The sequence below is a fragment of the Anabrus simplex genome, chromosome 9 (assembly GCF_040414725.1).
Source record: "Anabrus simplex isolate iqAnaSimp1 chromosome 9, ASM4041472v1, whole genome shotgun sequence".
Lineage (NCBI taxonomy): Eukaryota > Metazoa > Arthropoda > Insecta > Orthoptera > Tettigoniidae > Anabrus > Anabrus simplex.
The window spans coordinates 68,259,282-68,285,097 of NC_090273.1; the positions used below are offsets into that span (position 1 = coordinate 68,259,282).

The 25,816-nt window shown below is 38.9% G+C and overlaps 1 protein-coding gene across 2 annotated transcripts in view; it reads right to left on the reverse strand.

Moving 5' to 3' along the window:
• alc (5'-AMP-activated protein kinase subunit beta-1) overlaps window positions 1-25,816 on the reverse strand; it is a 68,772-nt gene that overhangs the window by 16,613 nt on the left and 26,343 nt on the right. For both annotated transcript variants that reach the window (XM_067153376.2, XM_067153375.2), the window contains exon 5: window positions 24,037-24,154. In XM_067153376.2, coding sequence (XP_067009477.1) covers window positions 24,037-24,154 — 118 coding nt within the window. The remainder of the gene's footprint in view (window positions 1-24,036; window positions 24,155-25,816) is intronic.

The window sequence follows — 25,816 nt, forward strand, 5'->3', positions numbered from 1 at the left end:
TTCAATTAATCTTGAGATGACTATGATTCTTGCTTGTAATTTGTAACTTGTCCATCTAGTCACCTCAGTAGTGTAGGATTAGCCTCTGCATCGTCGGGCCACTAGCCCAAGTAGGGTTTTAATCTTTGATTTCAAGAAGCGCAAGTTTCAGCCTACATACATTTTGATTTTAGGGCCAATAACTTTAACCTGTACTTTTCCACAAAGGCCCGGTAGAATGGGTACTCAATACCCCTGTAATATTTCTTTAATGTAAACTTAAAAGACTACCAATATGGTCTTGTAACTTGAGGCCTGAAAGTGTATAAGTTATCGAGCTAAGACGCTCTCATCTGAGTTGTAAAAGTTTACGGTTGCCTTGAGTAGGCTGTAAAGGGTTTGGGAGCATAGCCTCCTGGGTAGAACTGTGGAGCATTCAGGCTCTTTTCTTGTAATGTAATTGATATTTGTGTAATAATGAGTGGTGCCTTTGGAAGGCAGTAACTTGTAACTGTAGGAGCAAAGTGCTCTTGAAAATTGTGTTCTGAATATCCTGTAAAAGAAATTGGGAGATTCGTCTCCTGGTCCATTTGTCTGAACGCAAGATTAGTGATGCAGTGACTTGTGTAAATAGGGAGCTCACATTGTAACTAACTTTTTCTAGGTTTTCTCTTTTTGGCTACTCTGTACTTGGAATCTGTTTCTTCTTCTCTTGTTGTTTGTTAAAATTTAACATCTGAAAAGAAATATAACCTTTATTTTAAAGTTTCAGTACAGAAGGGTAAAGGACAGGTAGAGACAGACTCTAAGATGACAAATACAAACACAGAACCTATGATTGTAGATATACCAATCTTTAGTCAACACGAAGTGGATACTTTCGGGGAAGAAGGAGAGTGGGAAGTACAGGAAAGGAGAAGGAGGAAGTCCAAGGGAGCACACACTATAATGGGGTCCAAAGTACTTGCAAATAGCAAAATCAGAGCTGGAGATAGGAAGGCGTGGCTTTATGTAGGCCGCATACATCGATCCGTCGATAAAGATACTTCTAAAGGAAAATGGAATTGAAGGGAAGATAGAATGTGAAGAGCTGACCACAGCGGGTGAGAATAAAGTACTCAAAGTCGGTGTCCCTTTTGAAGCCAAAGGCATGGTGGAACTTCCGCAATTTTGGCCGAGAGGGATCGTTGTCCGACGATATCTTTTTCGGAGATACTAGGATTCAAGGATCTGATCCTCGGGAGGAAACTATGACTGAGAATATCAGAACAATGACATGGAATATAGAAGGTGCGGTGAATGCTCTAACCATGTCCCCAATTGATGAACTCAAAGACTGTGACAATGTAATCCCTTTCTCACGAAGGACTGGAATTTTGAAGGTTTCTACAACATCCATGTTCTAGCTCTGCAGGGACTAAAAGGTAGGCCATCTGGTGGAATCATCTGCCTGCTGAAGCCGAGATTTCACCAGTTCACTGTGGAATACAAGACACCTGAGATGATAGTGGTTAAAACAAGTTTGTGTTTGATCATATGTGTGTATTTCCAGCCGTGGTATAGGGGATGAAGATATTATAGATATCATTAGCATTGGACTCAACAAGGTGGGACAACAGGAACTGGTTATACTCGCTGGAGACCTTAACTGCAGAGTCGATATTGACAATACTAAGTCAGAACTCTTACACAGAGAAGACATACGTCTGTCATAACTGGAGTAGCACGATTGATTTAATATTCTTAAATATGAAGAAAGTGACAAATGTAGTGCAAAGAATACAGAAGAATGTCGTCAGGAAGCATCTGCCTGTACTGACAAACTTTACTGTACAGCGAAGCATTCCTACCACACCTCATACTATAAAACGGACCAGAGCACTAGATGTACAAACGATCGAGGAATTCACCCCTTTGATCACAGAAGCAATACAGCTCATCCAGCATGGCCACATAGACACCGCTCTACAGGAACTAGAAGACATCATACTCAGCGCAACAACAGTAGTACCGGCATTTAAGAGGAAAGCCAAGCCCTGGTTCAACGCAGCCTGTTACCAGTCCCGGAAAACAACGATTCAATCGCTGCATGCAGCGTTAATGTCACCCTATGAAGCCTCTCTGCGTGAATACTCCAGGAAAAGACAGAGCTACAAAGCGCTGATCAGAGATACAAAAAGGAAATATTTTGAGGAAACAGTGGGGAAGCTTGTAGAAGAAGCTAAGTAGAACCCCTTCAAGGTCTTAAAGCCGAGGAATCCAACCTTCCCGAGAGACATTCCAATGGAGATCTGGCATGAACACTTCAGTAAAGTGTTACAGTCTAAAGACACTAGACCTTGCAATGCTTGTGGGAAGCACTGAGTCTTTCACTCAAGAAGAGATAGTAGAAGTAATTGCAACACTGAAACCCAATAAAGCCCGTGGACATGATTTGATTTTTAGTGAGTACCTGGAGAGTTCATCTCAAATATTAGCAAAGGCATGGACTGTGCTGTTTAAAGAATGTCTCCAGCAGGGGAGAATTCCGGACAGGTTGAGGATTTCGAGGGTTAAAACACTGTGTAAGGGTAGAGGGGACCCGAGTAATCCTGATTCGTACAGAGGTATAGCACTGGAATGTACATTATATAAAGCCCTGGTGAAACTTCTGACCTTGAAACTGACAGCCATAGTGGACAAGTGTATCCCAGAAGAACAGTTCGGTTTTAGGAAATGTCGATCTACAATCCAAGCAGTAGAATGTCTACAGAACAACATAAATGATGCCCTTCGACATCCAGAAGGGAAAATACACGTTATCTTTGTTGATTATACCAAGGCATTCGACACTATCAACAGAACAAAGCTAATGATGAAACTTGTGCAACTCGTAGAAGAGAACTCCTATACGATTCTGGTGAAAAATATACTTTCTAGGAACTATATTGAAGTGGACGACGCACTTATTACCTCTAACCCGATTGACCAGACGACGGGAGTCTTAAAAGGGGACGCACTTAGTCCCCTCCTATTCAACATTGCTACATACGATGTGGCGCAGGCAACGAAGACAAAAGATGTAAAGGTATACCTGTACGTGGATGATATGGCCTTGGTTTCAACATTGATCACTTCGCTACAAAAAGCATTCGATCACCTAGTGGAGTGAGCGAATGACAACGATCTCCAACTCAATAGGCTGAAGACGGTGAAAATGACCTTCAAGAAAGGAGGATGGCAAACAGCAGAGGACGTAATATACTTGGGCCAGCAATCATTAAGCAATGTGAACAGATTCAAATATTTGGGAATAACTCTTCAGACACAGGGGAGAACATTTTCTGCACATGTTAAAGACAGAGTGGCTGCATCTCTGATTGCATTAAATGATATCAGACATATCAGGAAGATTTCACTCCGAACAGCGATGGAGCTACTTAAATATAAGGTCATGCCCGTAGCTACGTATGGGTTACAGTTAATCTGGGAATGCCTTACAAAAGCAAACTTGAAGGACATCGAAAATGTTAAGGCCACGTATATGAAGCGAGTCCTCAGCGTCTCCAAATTTTCCCCATCCAGATTGATCTACGAGTTGTGCAGTGAAACGATGCTTTTGGAAGATCTCCGCCTACAGCTTGGACTGCCATCCATGCCAGCTTACGAAGAAATAATCTCCGAACATCAGAGGAAAAAGAAAGACATCTGGATTGACTTCTACCGCACAGACGAAATGATGACAAATGACTGGAAGGAAGCGAACTACGAGCTGAGGCACCTTGTGACAAAATTCGCGATCCAGGGCTTTCACTTCAAAGTCTGTTGCACGGATCGATTCCATGAACCATGTGAAGACTGTAGTTGTTCCTTGTGTGACAAGCTATGTGATCGATACCATGTGCAATTTTGTGAGAACCGGCGTATGTCACTTAAATTCTGCTCGAAAGAGTGTTAATACTGTGCAGACTGAGAATTATCTAAATGAAATTGTAATTTTTACTACTTACATATAGTATGCAAGTTTCTCTATGGCCATTGGCTGCAATAAACGTATTATTATTAAATTAATCTTTGACTTTCGTAGATAGACCCATTCAGGCCCGCACCTTCTTTCACCTCTGCGTTCCACAGAATACCCTGGAACAGTGTGAAAATGGAAAACGACGGAAAACCATCTTCAGGGCTGCCGACACTGGGGCTCGAACTCACTATCTCTCGAATACTGGATACTGGCTGCACTTATGCGACTGCAGCTATCGAGCTCGATTCAATATTCCTAATCCATGTACTGTTTTGTATTTTGTATTTAAGCCTTTATAACTTATTCCAATAAAGTAAATAAAAAAAACACACTTTCCAACCAGAGAATAAAGTAGGTGTAAACAAAACCACACAAATGTGACCGCTTCACACTTCCTTTTTCCGCCCAGTAAATAGTCCATTTCTAAATTTCGTAAGATTGTAACGAGCTGTTTATGATTGCTTGAAGTATGAAGTATTGAGGGCGAAAATAACATTAGGCATATTGTTCTAAGCTTCTAGCAAATATCATAAACATCCAATATCTGTTTATAAGCTTTTAGATGTCACAGGTGTAGAATGTATTGGAAGTGGAAAGTGTTTATTGAAGATTTTATTTGTAAACCTTGTTAAGTAGTACTTACTGTATGATCTAAAGTGTGGTGGTAAAATATTTTATTTGTATTCCGTGTAACTACCAAACTATTTACATTTCATTTTTGTTCCATACTGAAGTGCAATTATAAGAAATAAATTGATTATTTATTTCTTACAATATAATATCTGCTCTCAGAAGTCTCCCATTTATCTGCTAGCTGTAGCAGCTGCGGAGATTGCGAGTGCACGATCTTAATTCTGTTCGCTGCAATGGTTATGCACAGAGCGGTTCCTGTGTGTGTAAAACATAAAGAGAGGGGAAACCTCTCAAAAGGAGAAAGAAGACTGTTGTGTTAAATGTATGTATGTATGTATGTTTAGTCATCAGCCCGAAGGCTGGTTGGATCCTCAACAGTTCCACCATGAGCTGTCATAGATGGCCTAGGCATCACTGAAGAGGCGTACTAGGGAAATGAGGAGTGAGGTAGTTTCCCGTTGCTTTCCTCACCGAGCCAGAAGTTGCTATTACATATCAGTCTGCCAAGCCCACTGAAATGCATGCACCAACCGACCCTATGAGCAACAGTTTCACACCATTCATAGCAGGGACTGGCTGCGTAAGGAAGGGCATTACTAGCATGGCTCATACCTCAGTCACTTTCATATCGTCAAAGCCAAGGATAAGACAGAGACAGACCAATGAAAGTAACAAAATTGCTCTAGCCCATACCAGAAGACATAGTGCAGTGTAAACACTAGGTCCCGCCAGCAAAGGCATATTGTGTTAAATATATTTAATAAAGTTATGGAAACATATACCGACCGTATAATTGATGATATCGCAAAACTAAAATCAGAGTTCGCCAGTGTGTCTGCTTCAAGCATTTACATTGCATGGAAAGAATTGTTCTCCACTAGTCGTGTTACTATCCGAGTAAAGAGAGACTGCGCATGATAAGTGTTTTAGATGCGGAGTGTGACGAATTTGTAAATAATTTAGAAGAGGATTCTAGAGATGCAAGAGAAAACAAATCTTCTGATCTACAGGGAATCAAGCCTCTTGCAAGTTCAGATTAATGAAATACCTTGTCACGCAAGTAGGCCTACTTGTTAATTTTTATGGCAAATATATTTTATAGCAATGATAATGTATTTTTATCATCTCAAATATGTTCAGGCAAAGCAGCTATATCCATAAATTTACATGTTCATATTTATGTAACGACCATGTGGACCTCGTGGAGTGATATGAAATGTTTGCTTATGCCTACGTTACTCTTTCAATAGATGAACTTTTGGTTTATTTAATGTTTTTCAAAATGATCCTTCCTAAAATTAGGGTGCGGGGATTATTCGCATAAATATGGTACTTTAGAATACTACCGTATTTACTCGCGTATTAGACCCCTTTTCCCCCCACTTTTACAGCCAAAAGGGGGTTCAATATGCGATAACCTCACAATTTTGTGCAGCAAACACATGAATTCTAGGCTATACAGAGCTATAAATTGTGTGACATGAAATCCTTTTACTCTCCCCTGCCATGGTTTGTTTGTTCCATGTGCCTTATAATGCTTGCAAGCTGTCTTGTGTACTGTGAACTTGTTGGATGCATTTTTAAATGTATTCTTTAGTTTGCTATGGGTTTCCCCTTAAACTAATAAATCATTGCCCTTGTTCCCCCACATGGCTTCAGAGAAATCGAGAATGTTCTCGCTCCGAAGCGCCGCCCTTTGGATCAAGGCCCCCCTCTCTTCCCTTCATGGCCCTTCCCCTCTCTTCACGGCCCTTTGGGCAGGCGCGTCAGACTTGACGTTGGCCGCGACTTGCGGAGGAGACTCTGCCTCGTGCGACTGCCTGCTGGCACTTGAGCTGTGAGTTCCCTTGTCGGGCTCGTTTCCCTGGCCCTTCGTCCCCGGTCACGAAGCGTGAAGGTAAGAGAGTGGGACTTAGTTTCCTTTCTTGCAATGTCTATGTATGGGATAGGCCTGAGGTATCAGAAAGCACCTTTTATTAAAATGTATCCATTGTAAACTTGCAACGTTTTAGCTTCTCTTTGAGAGCTCTAAGGGTGCAGACCTGCTGGTGTTTAGAAATAGCTTGTATTATTTGTAATGATGTTTTCCCTTCAGGGAAGTGCCTGTACTATGAGCGATCTGAAACCTCTGTATGAAGAGAAATAAGCCTCTGCTAAGTCGTGCAAGTTTTGAAGGTTTATTTAGCGTTGTATATTTATTCTGCTGTAAATTCATTTGGGGGCATTTCTTATCATGCCTTGGACAATTGATGTTCGAAATACGGAGGCTATTAACTAGTTCGGTGCAAACCCTGGTTTCCCTTTGGTATTAAATTTGTTTAGTGTTCTCCCCTTATTTGGGAGTGAGTTTTAATTTAAATTATAATGTTTACTGTAGTCAGATATTCAGGGTATGCTCTAGCTGTTCAGAGTAAGAAACCTTTCTCTCATTTGTTGTAAACTGTATGGTACCTGTTTATGAGGGCTGGTTCCCTTGTTGTTTTAAGGTGGTTATAATGTATTCTCGTTTCTTAGTATTACTTATATATGCGTGATTTAATTATGTTAAATAACTTCAATTCTGTGAAAACGGAGGAAGGCAACTTGTTCTATTTGTAAAGTTAAGTTTTGGGCATATTTTAATTTATGGTGCCTTAATATCCCGCCCCTAGGCCTACCGCTTCTTATAACACTGCTATTGGACGAATACTTCAGGAATAAATTGTACGTGTAAACATTCTATACTGTTATTTAACAAACTTAGAATGTATTTAAGTTATACTGGCTATTTTCGTCGGGAGGCAGTATTTCTAAACGTAAATGACAATAAATGGTGAACACTACTTTTAGGCCTACGGTACATATAAAAGTCTGTTTTAGTTACTCATATCACATCATTCGTTACACCTCATTAATTCCTTTGGTGAGGTTGAAGTCAGGAAGGGCATACGGCAGTAAAAACTTGCTACAAAGATTCGTCTCACTTCATACTCGACCGCATAGAAAAAAGTGGTAAGGGTATTGTGTTATCTTATAATTACATATTGATACAAAAGAACTTAATGACCAGTCATTTGCCTCTGTCAGTCAGTAGGCCTACCACACAGTAAACCTGATCACTGCTTTCATTTGAATCATCGCCTTGCACCCCCAACTTCCCTGCCCAACTAACGGCGTGTCAGCATTCCAAGTGACGTTATCTTCACTGCCATCTCGTCAGACGCGTCAGCCGTGCTTCATTGTCTTTGAGCCATGCAGTGCAATCGAGAGCATACGAGGTCCCGTCTTTTTGAACCTTTTAAAAATAATTTTGTTCCCGACTATAGAGTCTAAACAGTGTGAATATATTCCCAAATGGTTTCTGGAGATGGTCTTTGATATTCCCAGTTGGTGTATATGTAGCAGAAGTGACTCTTTCCCAATAAAGCCGTGCTGTAGAAGGCATGCCAAACTATCAGCTGATAACTAGCATATGTTACGTATTGTACTTCCGAATGTAATACATAGTAACTGGAAACATTCTTTTGATAACTGCGACTGTTGAAACACAGACCCTTATTTTTAAGTACATTTCATGCTTGTTCTCTAAATTTATGTAAACAGCTGTCCATGAGATAATACAGACCACATTGGTTAGGTATATTATCATCCTGATAGTGCCAAAAGTTTGATGGAAAGAATAAAAATAAATAACAGGAAAATATACCGCATTTATGGATATCTACAGGTGTGGCGGTAATGCATTTTATCATCATAATGTTTAATTTTGTACGTCCGTTGTCTCATTTTCTATTAATGCATACCCTAGTATGTTTTGTTTGGCATCTCAGAAAATAGTTTAAAGTACGTGGGGACATAAAATTATTATTATTATTATTATTATTATTATTATTATTATTAGGTACGTTGGTGAGTAAAACAATTGTTTTAATTGGATAGCTTTTATCACGTTTTAAACTTACTTCTCTCCAAATATATACTTATATTGGTCCGAGTTTCGAGATATTGAATGACCACTTTGTTAATGATCTCGCCTGCTGTATAAATAGCAACAACCGTGAATATTTCTCAACTAAAGTAAACTCATTTCCTCATCCCGAGGTGGTACAGCTCTTTTTAGACACACCCCCAGTGAATGGGAGTTATATGTGCTGCTTTTACCGCATATCAATCTTCCTGCCATTCGTAAATCTCTGGTAGTACGGTACCGGGAATCGAAGTCAGACTCCCGAGAACAGCAACTAATTGTGTTAACCATTATGCTGGCGGACATTATTAACTACAAAACACAGACTGATGAATGCTTGCAATGCGCGGGTCGGACATGAAGCTAGGCCTATTCACCTATTTGTGTGACGTCATCAGAACTGCAGAAGACCTACCCTATGGAGGCGGACATTTCTTAACTACGAAACACAGATATACCGCATGGATTCAACGCGTTTCCATTGCGTTCGTCATACGGACGAACTTACTTCCTCTTCATGGATTAGGCTAATAGCCTGTTCCGACCTCAGATTACATTCCATCTCTTCATAGGACGACCAATATCTCTTCTTCCTGTAGGATGGTATTCCAGGGCAAGTTTTGGGATTCTGTCGTTATCCATCCTCAGAACGTGGTTTTTCCAATTGATCCTGTTTTGGAATATTCTTTCATTCATTGAGAATATATTTAATTTTTGTCTTATCTCTTCATTTCGTATTTTATCTTTTAGGGAGCATCCTTTCACTGATCTTAGGAATCTCATTTCAGATGATTGTATTTTATTCCTATAGCTTATTTTATCTACCTATGTCTCACTTCCATATAGCAAAGTTGGTACAGCCATAGTCTTATAGAATTTAAGTTGAGTATCTTCTCTTACTTTTCCTTTCAGTGTTCGGCGAATTGTCCCACACATATATTGAAATCGATGAAGCTTCTTCTTCACCTCGTCATCATCGTTAAAAGATATTTCACAACCAAGGTATTTAAAATTTGTGACTTGTTCTACTGGTTGATTGTCGATTACTATCTTCGCTCTGATAGGATATTTCCCTTACCACGCCATAACTTTGGTTTTTGTTTTTACAAATGGTGTTTAACTGATGTATTGATTTCTGGAGTTTATCTTCATCATCCTGCAGGATAAATTGATCATCTGCAAAGAGCATAGTATTTATGCATGTGTTTGTGTTCAATTTTATTCCAGAGTGCACAATTCGTTTCCAATTTCTGATTACTTCATCTATATATATATTGAATAGTGTTGGAGAGAGGCTGCATCCCTGACGTACACCTTGATTAATGAATATTTCTTCCGTTAGTTTGTATCCTAAATCTAACACAATTCTCGTCCTTTTGTACAGACTTTGGATAACTTGAATAAGATGTTTAGGGTATCCATTTTTTACCATTATATTCCATAACTGTTCTCTATCTACCCTATCAAAAGCCTTTTCATAGTCGACAAAAGTGACATAAGTATTCAAGTTAAATTCTCTTCTCTTCTCCAGTATCTGTTTGAGGCTAAATATATTATCTGTACAGGATCTGCCTTTCCTAAATCCACATTGTTCTTCCAATAAGAGATTGTGTGCAATGATTTTAAGTCTATTATTTATTATTTTAGCATATATTTTATAGCCAACATTTAATAAACTTATTCCTCGATAGTTACTGCAAAAACTTCAATTTCCTTTCTTGAAAAGTGATATTATTTTAGCTTTTCTCCATTCTTCGGGTATATTTCTTCTTTTCCAACAAAGATTAATTAAATGTAACATTCTAAATTTAAGAATGATCCCACCATATTTGAACAACTCCATATTTATGTTGTCTAACCCTCGTGCTTTTCTATTTTTGAAAGATTTCAGAACAGTATTAAGTTCTTCTATATCTATTAGGTCAATTCCTTCAACGTCGATATCTATATCTTGATCTTCCTGACTCTCTCCATACTCTCCATTATACCACAATTCTTTGTAGTGTTGTATCCACGATTCTTCTTCGATTACATTTATATTAGCAGTTTCTCTTTCATCACTGTTGAGGTGCTTCATTAACTTATATGCCATTTCTTGCCTACCATGGATATCATCCTCTATTGAGTTTATTAACCTATCCCATGATTCTTGCTTGAGTTTTCTCGTTAGTGACTTGACCTTGTTCCTGCTGTTTTTATATTCTTTCTCATTTTGTGGGGTGCGATGCTGTATCATTTTCAGGTATAATATTTGTTTTTGCTTGACAGCTTCTGAAATTTCTTTATTCCATATTTTAAGCCCAGTTTTTCTCCTAAATTTCTTCTTCACTCCAATGGCTTCATCTGCTGCCCTCTGAATTGCTGAGGTTATGATTTCCCATTCTTTGTTAATATCAGTACTTAAGAAGTAAGTATAAATAACCACCTAATCGATACTTTATTAATGCCTACTTACTTCTTGATTAAACATCGATACGGTCATAAAATGGACAACTTGTAATATCAGTACTTGTCGGAATCTGACCTAAATACTGTTGCAGCAGATTTTGATATAAGTATTTTATTCCATCATCCTGTAGTAAATATACCTTATAGATCTCTTCGTTTCTGTGTATATTTCTATTCAGCCTTTTCCTCCATTTAGCAAGAATTCTGATTTTTGCAATGACCAGATAATGATCTGTATATAAATCGCTGCCTCTATGTACTCGGACATCTGTTACATCTGGGTCTAACTTTTTATTGACCATTATATAGTCAGTAATTGATCGCTGTCCTCTTGCAGTCCATGTGAATTTATGTATATCTTTCTTCTCAAAGAAGGTGTTAGTAATTTTTAATTGATTATAGGATGAAAATTCTATCAATAATTTACCATTTTCATTCAAAGTTGGTTCACCTTTATTTCCCACTATTTCTGCAATTGGTTTGTTTCCTACTCGAGCATTCAGATCACCAGCCAGAACAACAAAGTCACTTTTACATATGTTATCCAACACTGATTGAAGAACTTCATAAAACTGTTCAGATTCTTCCTGTTTGTTTTCTTCAGGAGCATACACGGCTACCAAGGTTAATTTCCCTCTCTCTACCTTCAACCTCAGCACCAAAATCCTTTCATTTATAATGGTGTAGCTTTCTATTTTGTTTTTCCACTTCCTGTCTATTAATATTGCGACTCCTGCTGCAGCTCTTTTATCCTGTGTAACTCCGCTATAAATCATAGTGTATTTATCAATTTCTTTTGTTCCTTGTAATTTCTTTTTTGTCTCAGTAATTACAGCAACATTGATTTCTTTCCTATCCAGCTCTCTATCCAGTTCTTCTTTTTTTCCTTTTATGCCTCTCACGTTCCAAGTTCCCAACTTTAATGTATCTCTAATTCCAAATCGTTTGGCCTTTGATCTTGCCTTTGTCGTCATCATAGAATCCGTCCGGTTATTCATCTGAGATTTATGAGTGAGGTAAGTTTTTAAGTGGAAGAGTTACCAGCCCTTCGCACAACCCCCAACCTGGAGGACCAGGGACTCTTCTGTAGGGGTTACCATACCTTAGCCGAGGGACCCAGTTTTAAGGCGCCAGGTACTCGCCCTCAGCCATCCCCATGAGGAGTAGGATTTGCTGGTTACATTGACAGATGGACTGTCAACTAAAGCATTTCTTGAGTTTTAATGGCAGCACTTACTCGACATCAGTGCAACCCCCAAGACTCAACAACCAGCCATTGACCCTCCTCCTTTACCGGGCTTGGGACCGGCACTAGGAAATCCGAATCCGCATCCGGACGAAACTATTCACAAATTTGTGTGATGTCATCAGAGCTGCAATAAGACTTGTACTCGCTTCGAAGCAGAATTGTTGTTGTTCTCTGGCGAATTACGTTGGGAGGTCTTATATGTGAGATTAATTTTTCTCATTTTCTTTGTCTCGAAAAGCCGGGGGGGGGGTCTAATACGCAAGGGGGTGTAATACACGAGTAAATATTGTATTTATGATCTGTAACAGTTTTATTAAAACAATTTTATTTGTTTGTGGTTTACAATATAACGCCAGGCTGAAAACATTCACCGTCCATTTTTAGCAGCACAATCGCAGCGAGTTCAACAGCTGCAAATGACGAAGTCAGGTGGCCCCAGCTTTGACTAAGACAGCACAGCAGAGTTAGCTTTGCTTCGCCAAAGCATACGTGAAGGTAAGCGACTCTCAACCACCTGTCACTTCAACATTCCCATATCTGATGACAGAGCAGCTTTCCTCACCTGGCTGATTCAGTGGCCAGTACTTTACGGGAAATTTAATGGTCATCTTCAGGCAACAGCTTGAAGAGAGACGTTATTCATATAGCTCCTTGGAGAAACTTCTGTCTGTTGTTCCTTACTGATGGAAACAGTCTCTTGGCACAGGCTTTAACTAAATGTAGCTTCCAATGAAGTCTCTGCTGTGACAGTATGGAAGGTGTTGAGGCATGGTTAGTAATAAGTATGGTTTGGATGTTGAGGAAAATTCACACTCCATTCCTCAGGTCATTTTACCCCAAATCTGAGAAATAACCGTATGCACATAAATGAATATTTTGGCCATTTTTATTGTTTAGGTCCTATTTTACTAATTTTAGAGATATAAGGTCATATTTGGTTATATTTCGAGCATTTCTGTTCAAAATGAGTAGTTTTTAACAAGGTCATGTTATCTTCGTCGAGTTTTCAAATACAGGATTCCAAAACACTGTAGTAGAGGCAGCTAGCAGGTTTAGAACACATGATTCCGAGAAGAGATGCTGTATGAACGAATGCCGATACACACCAAAAAGCATGGTAATACTTCAATTTTGATTATTTTTTTAGGAAGAAAGAATGAGATCCGCATCTCAGAGCTACGGTATTAAATGAATGTATAAAGTTTTAATTTATTTACTGTGGCTCTGTTGCTACTCCCAATTTCAAGGTCTGTACCAATGTATTATACAATTAAGTGAAGTAAACCAATAAACTCATCTAATCGATACAATATACTTTTTTGCCTTAGGCAATTTTACATTTCAGTAGTACGTGTTTCAATTAGTATCCAAACATCATCATGTTTAGGTGACATAATTAAAGGGTATAAAAACATATTCCTCTCAAATGAGTCTTAAAACATTTACAACATCATTAAAACTTCAACTTTGTTAAGCCTTGAAGGGGACTGGAGGGGGGAGGTAAGCAAAATTAACTCTAACTAGTCTTGGATTAAAAACTTATTGCCAAAAGCACTTGTGATAACGTATCCAAATATTTAAAAAAAATATAGTCCTCGTGCTAACATGTGATCTCAGATCTACTGAGAAAAAAATTATTCCCGTCTTCTTGCAGCATCATGTCTTGTTTAAAAGATTCTGCGTAATGTACATAGGAAGAAAACTGGTGATGTTTGCAGTGAAATTTGACACTTCATTACAGAAAAGAGTATGGGATGTCTTGCATTTGACTGTGCTTTTTAGGCAGTTGGTGGTTTGCAACTCCATCCTAATATTGGAAGTATCACTCTTTCCTCACATTTCTCGGGACTAGTCTCCCAGCCAATGCCTCGGCTCTCCATCTGGTGTGGCAGAGTGATACTTCCAATATTACGATCGAGTTGCAAACCACCAACCGCCTAAAAAGCACAGTCAAATGCAAGACATTGCATACTCTTTTCTCTAACGAAGCGTCAAATTTCACTGCAAACATCACCAGGTTTCTTCATATGTACACTACTTAGAATCTTTTAATAAGACACTGCAAGAAGACGGGAATTATTTTTCTCAACAGATCCAAGATCTACTGAGGACTATATTTTTAAAAATATTTGGATACGTTATCTCAAGTGTTTTTTGGCAATAAGTTTTTAATCTAAGACTAGTTGCTGTTGTTGTATGAGTCATCAGTCCATAGACTGGTTTGATGCAGCCCTCCATGCCACCCTATCCTGTGCTAACCTTTTCATTTCCACGTAACTATTGCATCCTACATCTGCTCTAATCTGCTTGTCATATTCATACCTTGGTCTACCCCTACCGTTCTTACCACCTACACTTCCTTCAAAAACCAACTGAACAAGTCCTGGGTGTCTTAAGATGTGTCCTATCATTCTATCTCTTCTTCTCGTCAAATTTAGCCCGATCTCCTCTTGCCAATTCGATTCAGTATCCCTTCATTTGTGATTCGATCTATCCATCTCACCTTCAGCATTCTTCTGTAACACCACATTTAAAAAGCTTCTATTCTCTTTCTTTCTGAGCTAGTTATTGTCCATATTTCACTTCCATACAATGCCACGCTCCACACGAAAGTCTTCAAAAACATATTTCTAATTCCCATATCAATGTTTGAAGTGAGCAAATTTCTTTTCTTAAGAAAGCTCTTCCTTGCTTGTGCTAGTCTTCATTTTATGTCCTCCTTACTTATGCCATCGTTAGTTATTTTACTACCCAAATAACAATATTCATGTACTTCCTTTAAGACTTCATTTCCTAATCTAATATTTCCTACATCACCTGCCTTCGTTCAACTGCACTCCATTACTTTTGTTTTGACTTATTTATTCTCATCTTGTACTCCTTACCCAAGACTTCATCCGTACCATTCAGCAACTTCGAGATCTTCTGCAGTCTCAGATAAAATAACAATATCATCGGCAAATCTCAAGGTTTTGATTTCCCCTCCTTGGACTGTGATTCCCTTTCCAAATTTCTCTTGCTTTCCTTTACTGCCTGCTCTATGTACACATTGAGAAGGAGAGGGGACAAACTGCAGCCTTGCCTCACACCTTTCTGGATTGCTGCTTCTTTTTCAAAGCCCTCAATTCTTATCACTGCAGACTGGTTTTTATACAGATAATTCTTCGTTCTCGGTATCTGATCCCTATCATCTTCAGAATCATAAATAGCTTGGTCCAATCAACATTATCGAATGCCTTTTCTTGATCTACAAATGCCATGTATGTGGGCTTGTCCTTCTTGATTCCATCCTCTAAGATCAGACGTAAAGTCAGGATTGCTTCACGTGTTCCTACATTTCTTCTGAAGCCAAATTGATCTTCTCCCAACTCAGCTTCAACTTGTTTTTCCATTCTCCTGTAAATAATACGTGTTAAAATTTTGCAGGCATGAGATACTAAACTAATGGTGCGATAGTTTTCACACCTGTCAGCACCGGCTTTCTTGGGAATAGGTACAACAACATTATGCCGAAAATCGGATGGGACTTCTCCTGTCTCATACATCTTACACACTAAATGGAATAACCTTGCCATGCTGGTTTCTCCTAAGGCAGTCAGTAATTCAGAGGGAATGTCATCAATTCCAGGTGCCTTGTTCCTATTTAGGTCACTCACAGCTCTGTCAAACTCTGACCTCAAAATTGGGTCTCCCATTTCATCAGCATCAACAGCCTCTTCTTGTTCCAGAACCAAATTATCTACATCTTTACCTTGATACAACTGCTGGATATGTTCCTGCCATCTTTCTGCTTTGTCTTCTTTCCCTAGAAGTGGCTTTCCATCTGAGCTCTTAATATTCATACACCTAGATTTCCTTTCTCCAAAGGTTTCCTTGATTTTCCTGTATGCAGCATCTACCTTTCCCAGGACCATACAGCCTTCGACTTCCTTGCACTTCTCCTTCAGCCATTCTTCCTTAGCTACCTTGCACTTTTTATCCACTTGATTCTTTAATCGCCTGTATTCTTTTCTGCCCTCTTCATTTCTAGCATTCTTGTATTTTCGTCGTTCATCCATCAGGTCTAGTATCTCCTGAGTTATCCACTGATTCTTAGTTGATCTTTTCTTCCTTCCTAACATTTCTTCAGCAGCCCTACTGACTTTATTTTTCATGACTCTCCACTCTTCCTCTATAGTGTTTCCTTCAGCCTTTTCATTTAGTCCTTGTGCAACATGTTCCTTGAAACAATCCCTTACACTCTTTTCTTTCAACTTGTCTAGATCCCATCTTTTTGCATTCTTTCCTTTCTTCAATTTCTTCAACTTCAGATGGCATTTCATGACCAACAAGTTGTGGTCAGAGTCCACGTCTGCTCCTGGGAAAGTTTTGCAATCCAACACCTGGTTTCTGAATCTCTGCCTAATCATAATGAAGTCTATTTGATACCTTCCAGTGTCTCCAGGTCTTGTCCATGTATATAGCCGTCGTTTGTGATGTTTGAACCAAGTATTGGCAAGGACTAATTTATGATCAGTGCAGAATTCAACCAGCCAACTTCCTCTTTCGTTCCTTTGTCCCAATCCAAATTCTCCTACTGTACTACCTTCTCTTAATTGGCCTACCACTGCATTCCAGTCTCCCATCACAATTAGATTCTCGTCACCTTTTGCATATTGTATTAAATCTTCTATCTCCTCATATATTCTTTTGATTTCTTCATCATCCGCTGAACTAGTAGGCATATAGACCTGCACTATTGTGGTGGGCATTGGTTTGGTGTCTATCTTGACGACAATAATTCTTTCACTATGCTGGTCATAGTAGCTTACCCACTGCCCTATTTTCTTATTCATTATTAAACCAACTCCTCCATTTCCCCTGTTTGATTTTGTGTTGATAATTCGGTAGTCGCCTGACCAAAAATCTTGTTCTTCCTGCCAACGTACTTCACTTATACCAACTACATCTAACTTTAGCCTATCCATCTCCCTTTTCAGATTCTCTAACCTATCACAACGATTCAAACTTCTAACATTCCACGCTCCGACTCGCAGAATGTCAGTTTCCATCTTCCTGATGATCGCCCCCTCTCGTGTAGTCTCCACCCGGAGATCCGAATGGGGGACTAGTTTACCTCCGGAATATTTTACCCAGGAGGGAGCCATGATCAGTACATCATTCATACAGAGAGAGCTGCATGTCCTCGGGAGGTAGTTACGGCTGTAGTTTCCCGTTGCTTTCAGCCGTGTAGCAGTATCAACACAGCTAAGCCATGTTGAGTATTATTACAAGGCCGTATCAGCCAATCATCTAGACTGCCACCCTTGCAAGTACCGAAAGGCTGCTACCCCCCTTTCGATGAACCATTCGTTAGTCTAGTCTCTCAACAGATACCCATCTGATATGGTTGCACCTGCGGCTCGGCTATCTGCATCATTGGGACACGTAAGCCTCCCCATCGTGGCAAGGTCACATGGTTCGCAGAGGAGGAAGACTAGTTAGTTATAGTTAATTTTGCTTACTCTCTCCCCCCCCCCCCCCCCAATACCCTTCAAGGCTTAATAAAGTCAAAGTTTTTATGGTGATGATGATGATGATGATGATGCTTGTTGTTTAAAGGGTCATCTAGGTCATCAGCAATGGTACAAATTGTGACGAAATGCAATGACAATTTAAAAGTCCAAAATTCATCCAATGACCAGAATTCAAAACGTGATGATGAAGAATGAATGGTTGAATTTGAATTTTAAATAATCAGTGGATCTGACCCACAATGCCTCGCCTTCCTAGAAACTACAGTATATTACTGACCGAGGGACTGCTTCCAAAGCACAATCCTGAATCGATGATGCTTGTTTAAAAGGGGTTCAAAATCCAGGTCAACGGGCCTTCATAATGGTCCTTATCGCTAGTAAAGTAGAAACATGATACAGTATTTCTCTAGTTGTGATACTAATCAAAAGTAGTGTAAACTCACTGTGTTCCAAACATTATGGTACTACTCACAAGTATTGTACGTTGTACAGGTAATTCAGACCTATGGTCTTTCTAACGTAATGGAGCCATTTGTAGGCAACACAAACCTACGGTGTTCCTCACATAGGTGTACTAATCACAGGGACTCTTACTATCCCGTGGTGTTGCTCACACAGTGGGTACAAATCAGAGGCAACGCAGACCAACGGTGTTGCTCATATAGTGGTATTAATCACTGGCAACGCCCAGACCCATGGTGTTTCTCACAGAATGGTACAAATCACAGGCAATGTAAGCCCTTGATGTTCCGCATATAGTGGTACTAATCCCAGGTCCTAGAAACCTACAGTGAACCGCTCTCTGACGCAACTAATCACAAACCTATTGTGTACCTGATATAGTCGCAAGTAGACACAACCCATGGTGTTCCCCGCATGATTGTACTAACCACAAGTAGTTTCATGGTTCTAATTCAATCATCCCTTGGTCTCGCCTTTTAGTCACCTCTTACGACAGGCAGGGGATACTGTGGGTGTATTCTTTGTCTGCACCCCCCCCACCCACAGGGGGTCAAAGTTTTTATGGTGTTGTGAATGTTTTAAGATTCATATGAGAGGAATATGTTTTTATACCCTTTGATTATGTCACCTAAACATGCTGTATCTGATTATGTTTGCATACCAAATGAAACATGTACTACTGAAATGTAAATCTGCCTAAGGCAAATAATATATTTTATCGATTAGGTGGATTTACTGAATTCACTTAGTTGTACTGTAGCTCTGTAAGTTTACATAATAAAAAGTGTGCTACATTACTGCTTATCACTTTTTGACATGTTTATATTAGTAATACTTGCTACCTGACCTTAAAATGCTTAAGGCATATTTTACCTTGCCTTACACTACATTTAGCTACTTTTTAGGGCATATTTGCTTGCATATTTTGAACTTCTTTAGGCCATAAATTTCCGAACCCTAGAGATAAGTAACGACATTTGGAGTGGCACGCACCATCTTAGAGTAAATTACTCTGGAAGCAGCGTCTACTAAAGATGTTCATACTACAGAAGTAAACTACTACGGTAGTTATTTACTCCGGAAGTAACGTCTGAGAGCTGAAGTACAATTACCCTTCTAGTTACTACTACAGAAGTAGCAATCGTTACTTGCGGAGTGGTGTTGTGTTTGTGTGTCTTCTTTAAAGAAATCTAAATGGACAAGGCTATGTGCGATAGGAAACGGGGGGAAAAACATAAGCGAAAAAGATAAATACCTGTTAGTAGAGATAATGAAGATATATGCAAAGGATATAGTGCGTAAGAAACATGACGTAAAGATGCTGGATAAAAAAGAAATACATGGAAAGCCGTGACAGAAGAATTCAATGCTTCAAGTGACTGAAAACACAGTGAAGAACAACTTAAAATTCTGTGGAAGGACTTAAAAGCAAAGGCTAAGAGAAGCAGAAAGCCATGGACATGCGGGAAAAAATTAAAAATGGTAGTGGTCCACAGACAACGCACACTGATGATCTATCAAAAATAATTATTGTAATAATGCCCCAGGTGTTTGATGGTATTAATACAGTTTATGATGATGATGCGATAGCAGCTAATCACATGGAAGACAATAACAACAATAAGTCTATATACGGAGCTGATGACATGCTGATGATCTGTATGATAATGAAGTAGGCCCAAGTCTAGACATTCTGGTGAACCATGATACTGCAGAAGTCCTAAAGTTGGTTTATGTAAAATTAACCCTTATTTGATAAGAAAACATCGTTGAAATTGTTTATAAACCTCTTAAGTGTACGTGCTGAAATTCTTAGGGCTATACTACGGTAAAGTCAAATATTTTGTTGTATTACAGATCTTGGAAGTACTGAGAGAATTAAAAGACGCCCTAGCAGAAAGGACAATGAGATATATAACTGGCATGAAGAGCAACATAAGATGCATCTGGACTCCCTTCGCATAGAGCATGATATTGATAATGAAGAGAGAGAGAAATGCAAGAGGAAGTACACAATATGAAAATAAACATTTTAGAACTATTCAAGAACAAAATATGTTCAATGTCTGCAGAAAACTCTGCCAACTTTGTGACTTATTTAGATCACAGGAGTTAAGTATGTGAAATTGTATCGGAAACGGCAGATTGAAGTTTTGAACAATGTGCAACTATTTTCACCCTATATCATTTACCAGTTTTGTCAGTAATTTCATATAAAATATGTTTATTTACAGTTTAGATATTGTTATCCTTTCATTTAGTTCACATTTTATTTAGTTTAATTTAGAGTAAAGATTTCTCATAATACTGTCTTCATTTACAAGGGAACATGGAAAAATGCACTAACTGGTTTTCACATTCATGAAAAGTAACCAATTATAATAGCTCGCCGAATGGCACTTCCTGCTATATTTTCTTTGTGATTCACAAATTGAATGTTTTTGTTGTTATTGAACAAGTCTCTTTCTTCATACATATTGCCTACACACAGAGCAAAATTGTGGAGGACTGCTGTAGCTACTATTGCATTGCCGCATGCTGTAGACATGATGTGCATTTCCTTCTCAAGGATTTGGAATATTTTTTTCCACACTCCAAAAGTGCATTTCAACACTGCGGTTTTTTGAATGAGCAGTGTTGTACCAGTGTTCACTGGGTGCATTTGATTGTAGGAGTGGTGTCACAAGGAATTTTGTACAGGCATAAAACTTATCTTCCATAACATTCCATTTCATAAACCATGCTAAAGTTCGCTGCAACAGCACTACTGTCCCATATTCGTGCACCGTGAGTAGAACTAGGCCATCAGCAAACAACATTCATGATCCTCATACTTGCATCACAAATAACTTGTGTGTTTATAGAAAAATAACCCCTTCCGATTTCTGAAAAGTCTGCCGTTGTCACCGGGAGGACACAAAATGGGAACATGCATACAGTCAATTGCACCCATGATGTGTGGGAAACCTGCCAACGTGAAGAATTTCCTTTTATTTTCAGAACATTCATCATTTGCAGACATATTTATTTAACTCCCTCTTAACCTCACTACTGTTCTAACCACGCGATGATAGATACAGCCAGCAGTCGTGCGGTGAACGTTTATTAGATCACCGGCAACTAACTGAAATGTTCCAGTATGAAACACTCGCAGGGCACATAAAAATTGTAATTTGGGAGATACAGCTGAATTTCTGATTGAATTTTGTTGTAAATGATCTACAAGTAGATTTAGAAGGAAAGTAAAGGATTTCCTCCTAAGGCCAAAATGTTCCTTAAACTCTGTGTACATATCATATGGATTTCACCTTTCACGCACTGTATGCAACATTACAACCCCGACGTTTCTTCGTCGAAATTGTCAATATAATCCAAGTAATCCATAACCACGTTTGTAATGTCTTCTTGTATACGACGCGGTATTTAATTAATCAACAAGTGTGATCCTAGCTTACTCCATGCACGAAGTGAGAGTAAATTCTAACCTATATTCATGCATTATTTACTTGTTTAATACTATACTACAAGATGGTGCTCTTCAACATTTTACTCTTGAAGTAATTACTCCGGGAGTATCTGAAAGGACTAAAATACTTCGGAAGTAATTTACTCTCATATGGAAGTTGCCGAATGCCGACTTCAAGAGTACTTTACTACAGAAGTAGAACTCTTGGTTGTGCACGCCACCCGAAGAGCATGACTAGTACATTTGGATGTTATGAAAAGCACTACTCATAAGGTCAGCTGTACTGCAACAGTACTCTCTGGTTCAGTGAAGAAAGCAACGACAAAACACCTCACTCCTCATTATGACTGGTACGCGTCATCATAGCACTGCCATTGGTCTTTTGATGTGTCTATAACTGCATAACCTTCGGTGATGTATTTTGAGGCTCCAACCAGCCTCCAGGCTGAGGATTTGACATATACACTAACAAACAACTTACTTCAGAATTTTGTACAAGCATTATTATTATTAGATGTGAAGACCAGAAAAATGATCACGCAAAGCTCACTTAGAAGTTCTGCATTTCTTTCTTTGCCAGGTAGCCTTTCATGGTTATTCGTTCTTCTGTCCACTAGGTTCCTGTCATCTTCTTGTGGTTTCTCTCCCACTACTTCCCACTTGCTTATTTTAGTTTTGTAGCAGGTTCGGTCTGCAATGTCGGCCACTTTGATTCTTGATTTTTCCAGGTCTTGGCGGATTTCCAATGTCCACCTATTTGTTTTGATGTTTTCTGTGGCCTCTAGTAAGATTCTTGTCAGTCTGTTTTCTGGAAGGCGTTTGATGTGTCCGTAAAACTTCAGGCATCCTTTTCTGGTGTCGGCTGCAAAGTTTGAGAGCTCCTCAGTTTTTGTACAAGATTGCAGTCGGTATCCTTTGTCAGTCAGTTTTGGGCTGAGAATATTTCTGATGATTTTATGTTCCTCTTTCAGGATGTCTTTGAGTACTGCTTTTCTGTGGAGATCCTGTGTTTCACTCGCATATACTATTTCAGATTTGATCATGGTGTTGTAATGTCGAGTTTTGGTGATGACTGAGGGACACTTTTTGTTGTAAATGTTTTGTTCAGCCGAGGGCTCTCTTCATTTTCTGGATGCGGACCTCAAGTGTCTTCTGTTCTTTTCCTGTTGGTACTACAAGTTCTCTGAGATATCAGAACTCTGTTACTTTTTCGACTATGCCAAATTTCATATTCAAATTCTGGAGGTTGCAGTGGTTGCACATGACCTTTGTTTTTGAGGAGATTTCTAGGCCGAATTTTTCTGAGCATTTCTTGAAGGTTTCGATTTGGCTGATTGGCTGTTGTTCAATTGTTGCGAGGATCGCAAGATCAACTGCGAAAGCGCGACAAATTTTTTCACGTTTTCTTGTCATACTTAATGGTTGCCAATTTCCTTGAGCCTTTAGAGTTTGTTCCCATTCTCTCATGGTTTTGTCCAGGGCTATGTTAAAGAGTAGTGGGGAAAGTCCATCTCCTTGTCGGACACTGGTTTTCATCCGACATTTTTCAGATATAGTTCCCATGAATTTTTTTATTTTTTTATTTATTTTTTGCTATTGGCTTAACGTCGCATCGACACAGATAGGTCTTATGGCGACGATGGGACAGGAAAGGGGTAGGACTGGGAAGGAAGCGGCCGTGGCCTTAATTAAGGTACAGCCCCAGCATTTGCCTGGTGTGAAAATGGGAAGCCACGGAAAACCATCTTCAGGGCTGTCGGCAGTGGGATTCCAACCCACTATGTCCCAGATGCAAGCTCACAGCCGCGCTCTCCTAACTGCACGGCCAACTCGCCCGGTTGAATTTTACTTGGGAGGTTGTGTTGGTGAGTTAGTCTGATGACTTTTTGACTCTTGTTGCCCAGTCCGTATTCAGTGTTTAGAATAGGGATTATTATTATTATTATTATTATTATTATTATTATTATTATTATTATTATTATTATTATTATTATTATTGCTGCTAATGGTTTAATGTTGTACAAACACAGTGAAGGTTTTAAGGATGGGAAAGGGCTAAGAATAGGAAGGTAGCAGCCATGGCCTTAAGATACAGCTCCAACATTTGCCTAGTATGAAAATGGAAATCATGGAGAACCATCTTCAGTGCTGCCAACAGTGGGATTCGAACCCACTATGTCGTGAATGTTAGCTCACAGCTACGCGACCCTAACCGCACAGCCTAATGCACTCGGTCCAAGCAAATGTAGTTCACTGTTAGAGTGAATAAATATGTAGCTCTCAGTACGGTACCAATTATAGAAGAAATGAAAATAAAGTACGAGTTTAACTTACTTTCTTGATTATTTCCCATGCTCTCGCTGTCCATAGCAAGGGCCTGAAAGACTTCAAAATCTGACTTCTTGACAGAAATCAAGTTGTTCTTCGACCCCATACCGTTATCAATGATGCGCTGTAGAATGTAAATAAGACACATAATAAATTAAAGGTGAATACTGGTACATTAAAATGAAAAGGAGGAACATGGAAAGAAGAATAGGAACATACATAAAATAAACACAATGACAGGTCAATGAGGGAGAAGAAAGGAGATATGAAGACAAATATGAAAATATTATTTTATACCTTCAATGACTATGTGAAGATTTTTGTTGAGCTCATCAAATATACCAGCGTTCTTATGAGCTTGTTTCTGGATCTCAACACCATCAGAGGCATCCACATGTTTGAGATATCTTCTTTCTTGATGTGGAAAGTGCAAGATAAGACGTTAATGTCATCGGTTTTACATCCCACTAACTACTTTTACTGTTTTTCAAGAAGGTGAGGTGCTGAAATTTTGCCCCACAGGAGTTCTACTGACATGAGGCTTGTGTTTATAACACTGGACTGAGGCAGGATTGAACCTCACAACTTTGGCTCAGAAAGCCACTGCTTCTACCGTCTAAGCCGCTCAGCCTAGCTGTATGATAAGAATGAAATTGGATTAAGAAAAGCAAGACACACAAAGAAGAAATGGTTAATGAAGGTGAATGAAGACATAGAACACAAGGCAATCACACTGACTCCTAAAAGGAATCAAATATTTTTAAAGAAAGAGCTCTTGCGGGCATTTCATTGTGATGACAATAAAAGAACTGTTATTAATTATGTCAAGGTCTGCCTTGTCAATACAATTCAACCGGGCAAGTGGGCCGTGCGGTTAGGGTCGAACAGCTGTGAGCTTGCATCCAGGAGATAGTGGGTTCGAACCCCAATGTCAGCAGCCCTGAAGATGGTTTTCCATGGTTTCCCATTTTCACACCAGGCAAATGCTGGAGCTGTACCTTAATTAAGGCCACGGTCATTTCCTTCCCACTTCTAAGCCTTTCCTGTCCCATCGTCGCCATAAGACTTATCTGTGTTGGTGCGACGTAAAGCAAATAGAAAAAACAAATACAATTCAAAATCTAGTAAATATATATTAAACTATCAGATACATAAATATATATATAAGTACAAGTTTCAAGAATTAAAATTCTCTTCTTCAGCTTAAAGATTAAAATCACATGCATGTAAAAGACCTTATTTAAAACTATTTTATGTCCTAACAAAATACTGGATAAAAACAATACAATAACAACATTAAAAGTACAAACATGAATATAATTTATGTTATGTTCGAAGTCCTGTAAAAAGTTTGTATATGGTACTAAAAATTGAGCTGGTTGACAGTTATCTAATGTTATTGTGGTGTGGCATCTTTGTGACCTTCATAGTCCTACCATCCTGCATGGGTCTGTTTTAACTTCACTTATAACAACTAGATACCCATGAAGGGCAGTGGGACTTAAAGGTCATAAAGATGCCACACCACAATGACATTAGATAATTATCAACCAGCTCAATTTTTAGTATCATATACAAACTTTTTACAGGACTTTGGATATAACATGAATTATATTCATGTTTTGAAGTTTTAATGTTTTTATCCAGTATTATGCTAGGACATAGGCCCGGTTTCATTAACACATGTTAGTACTTAACAAGGTGTTAAATCATTTTAACATATGATTTTAAGAAAATTTGCGTTTCATCAACAACTGTTAACATTGACAAATGTTAAACTGCGTAC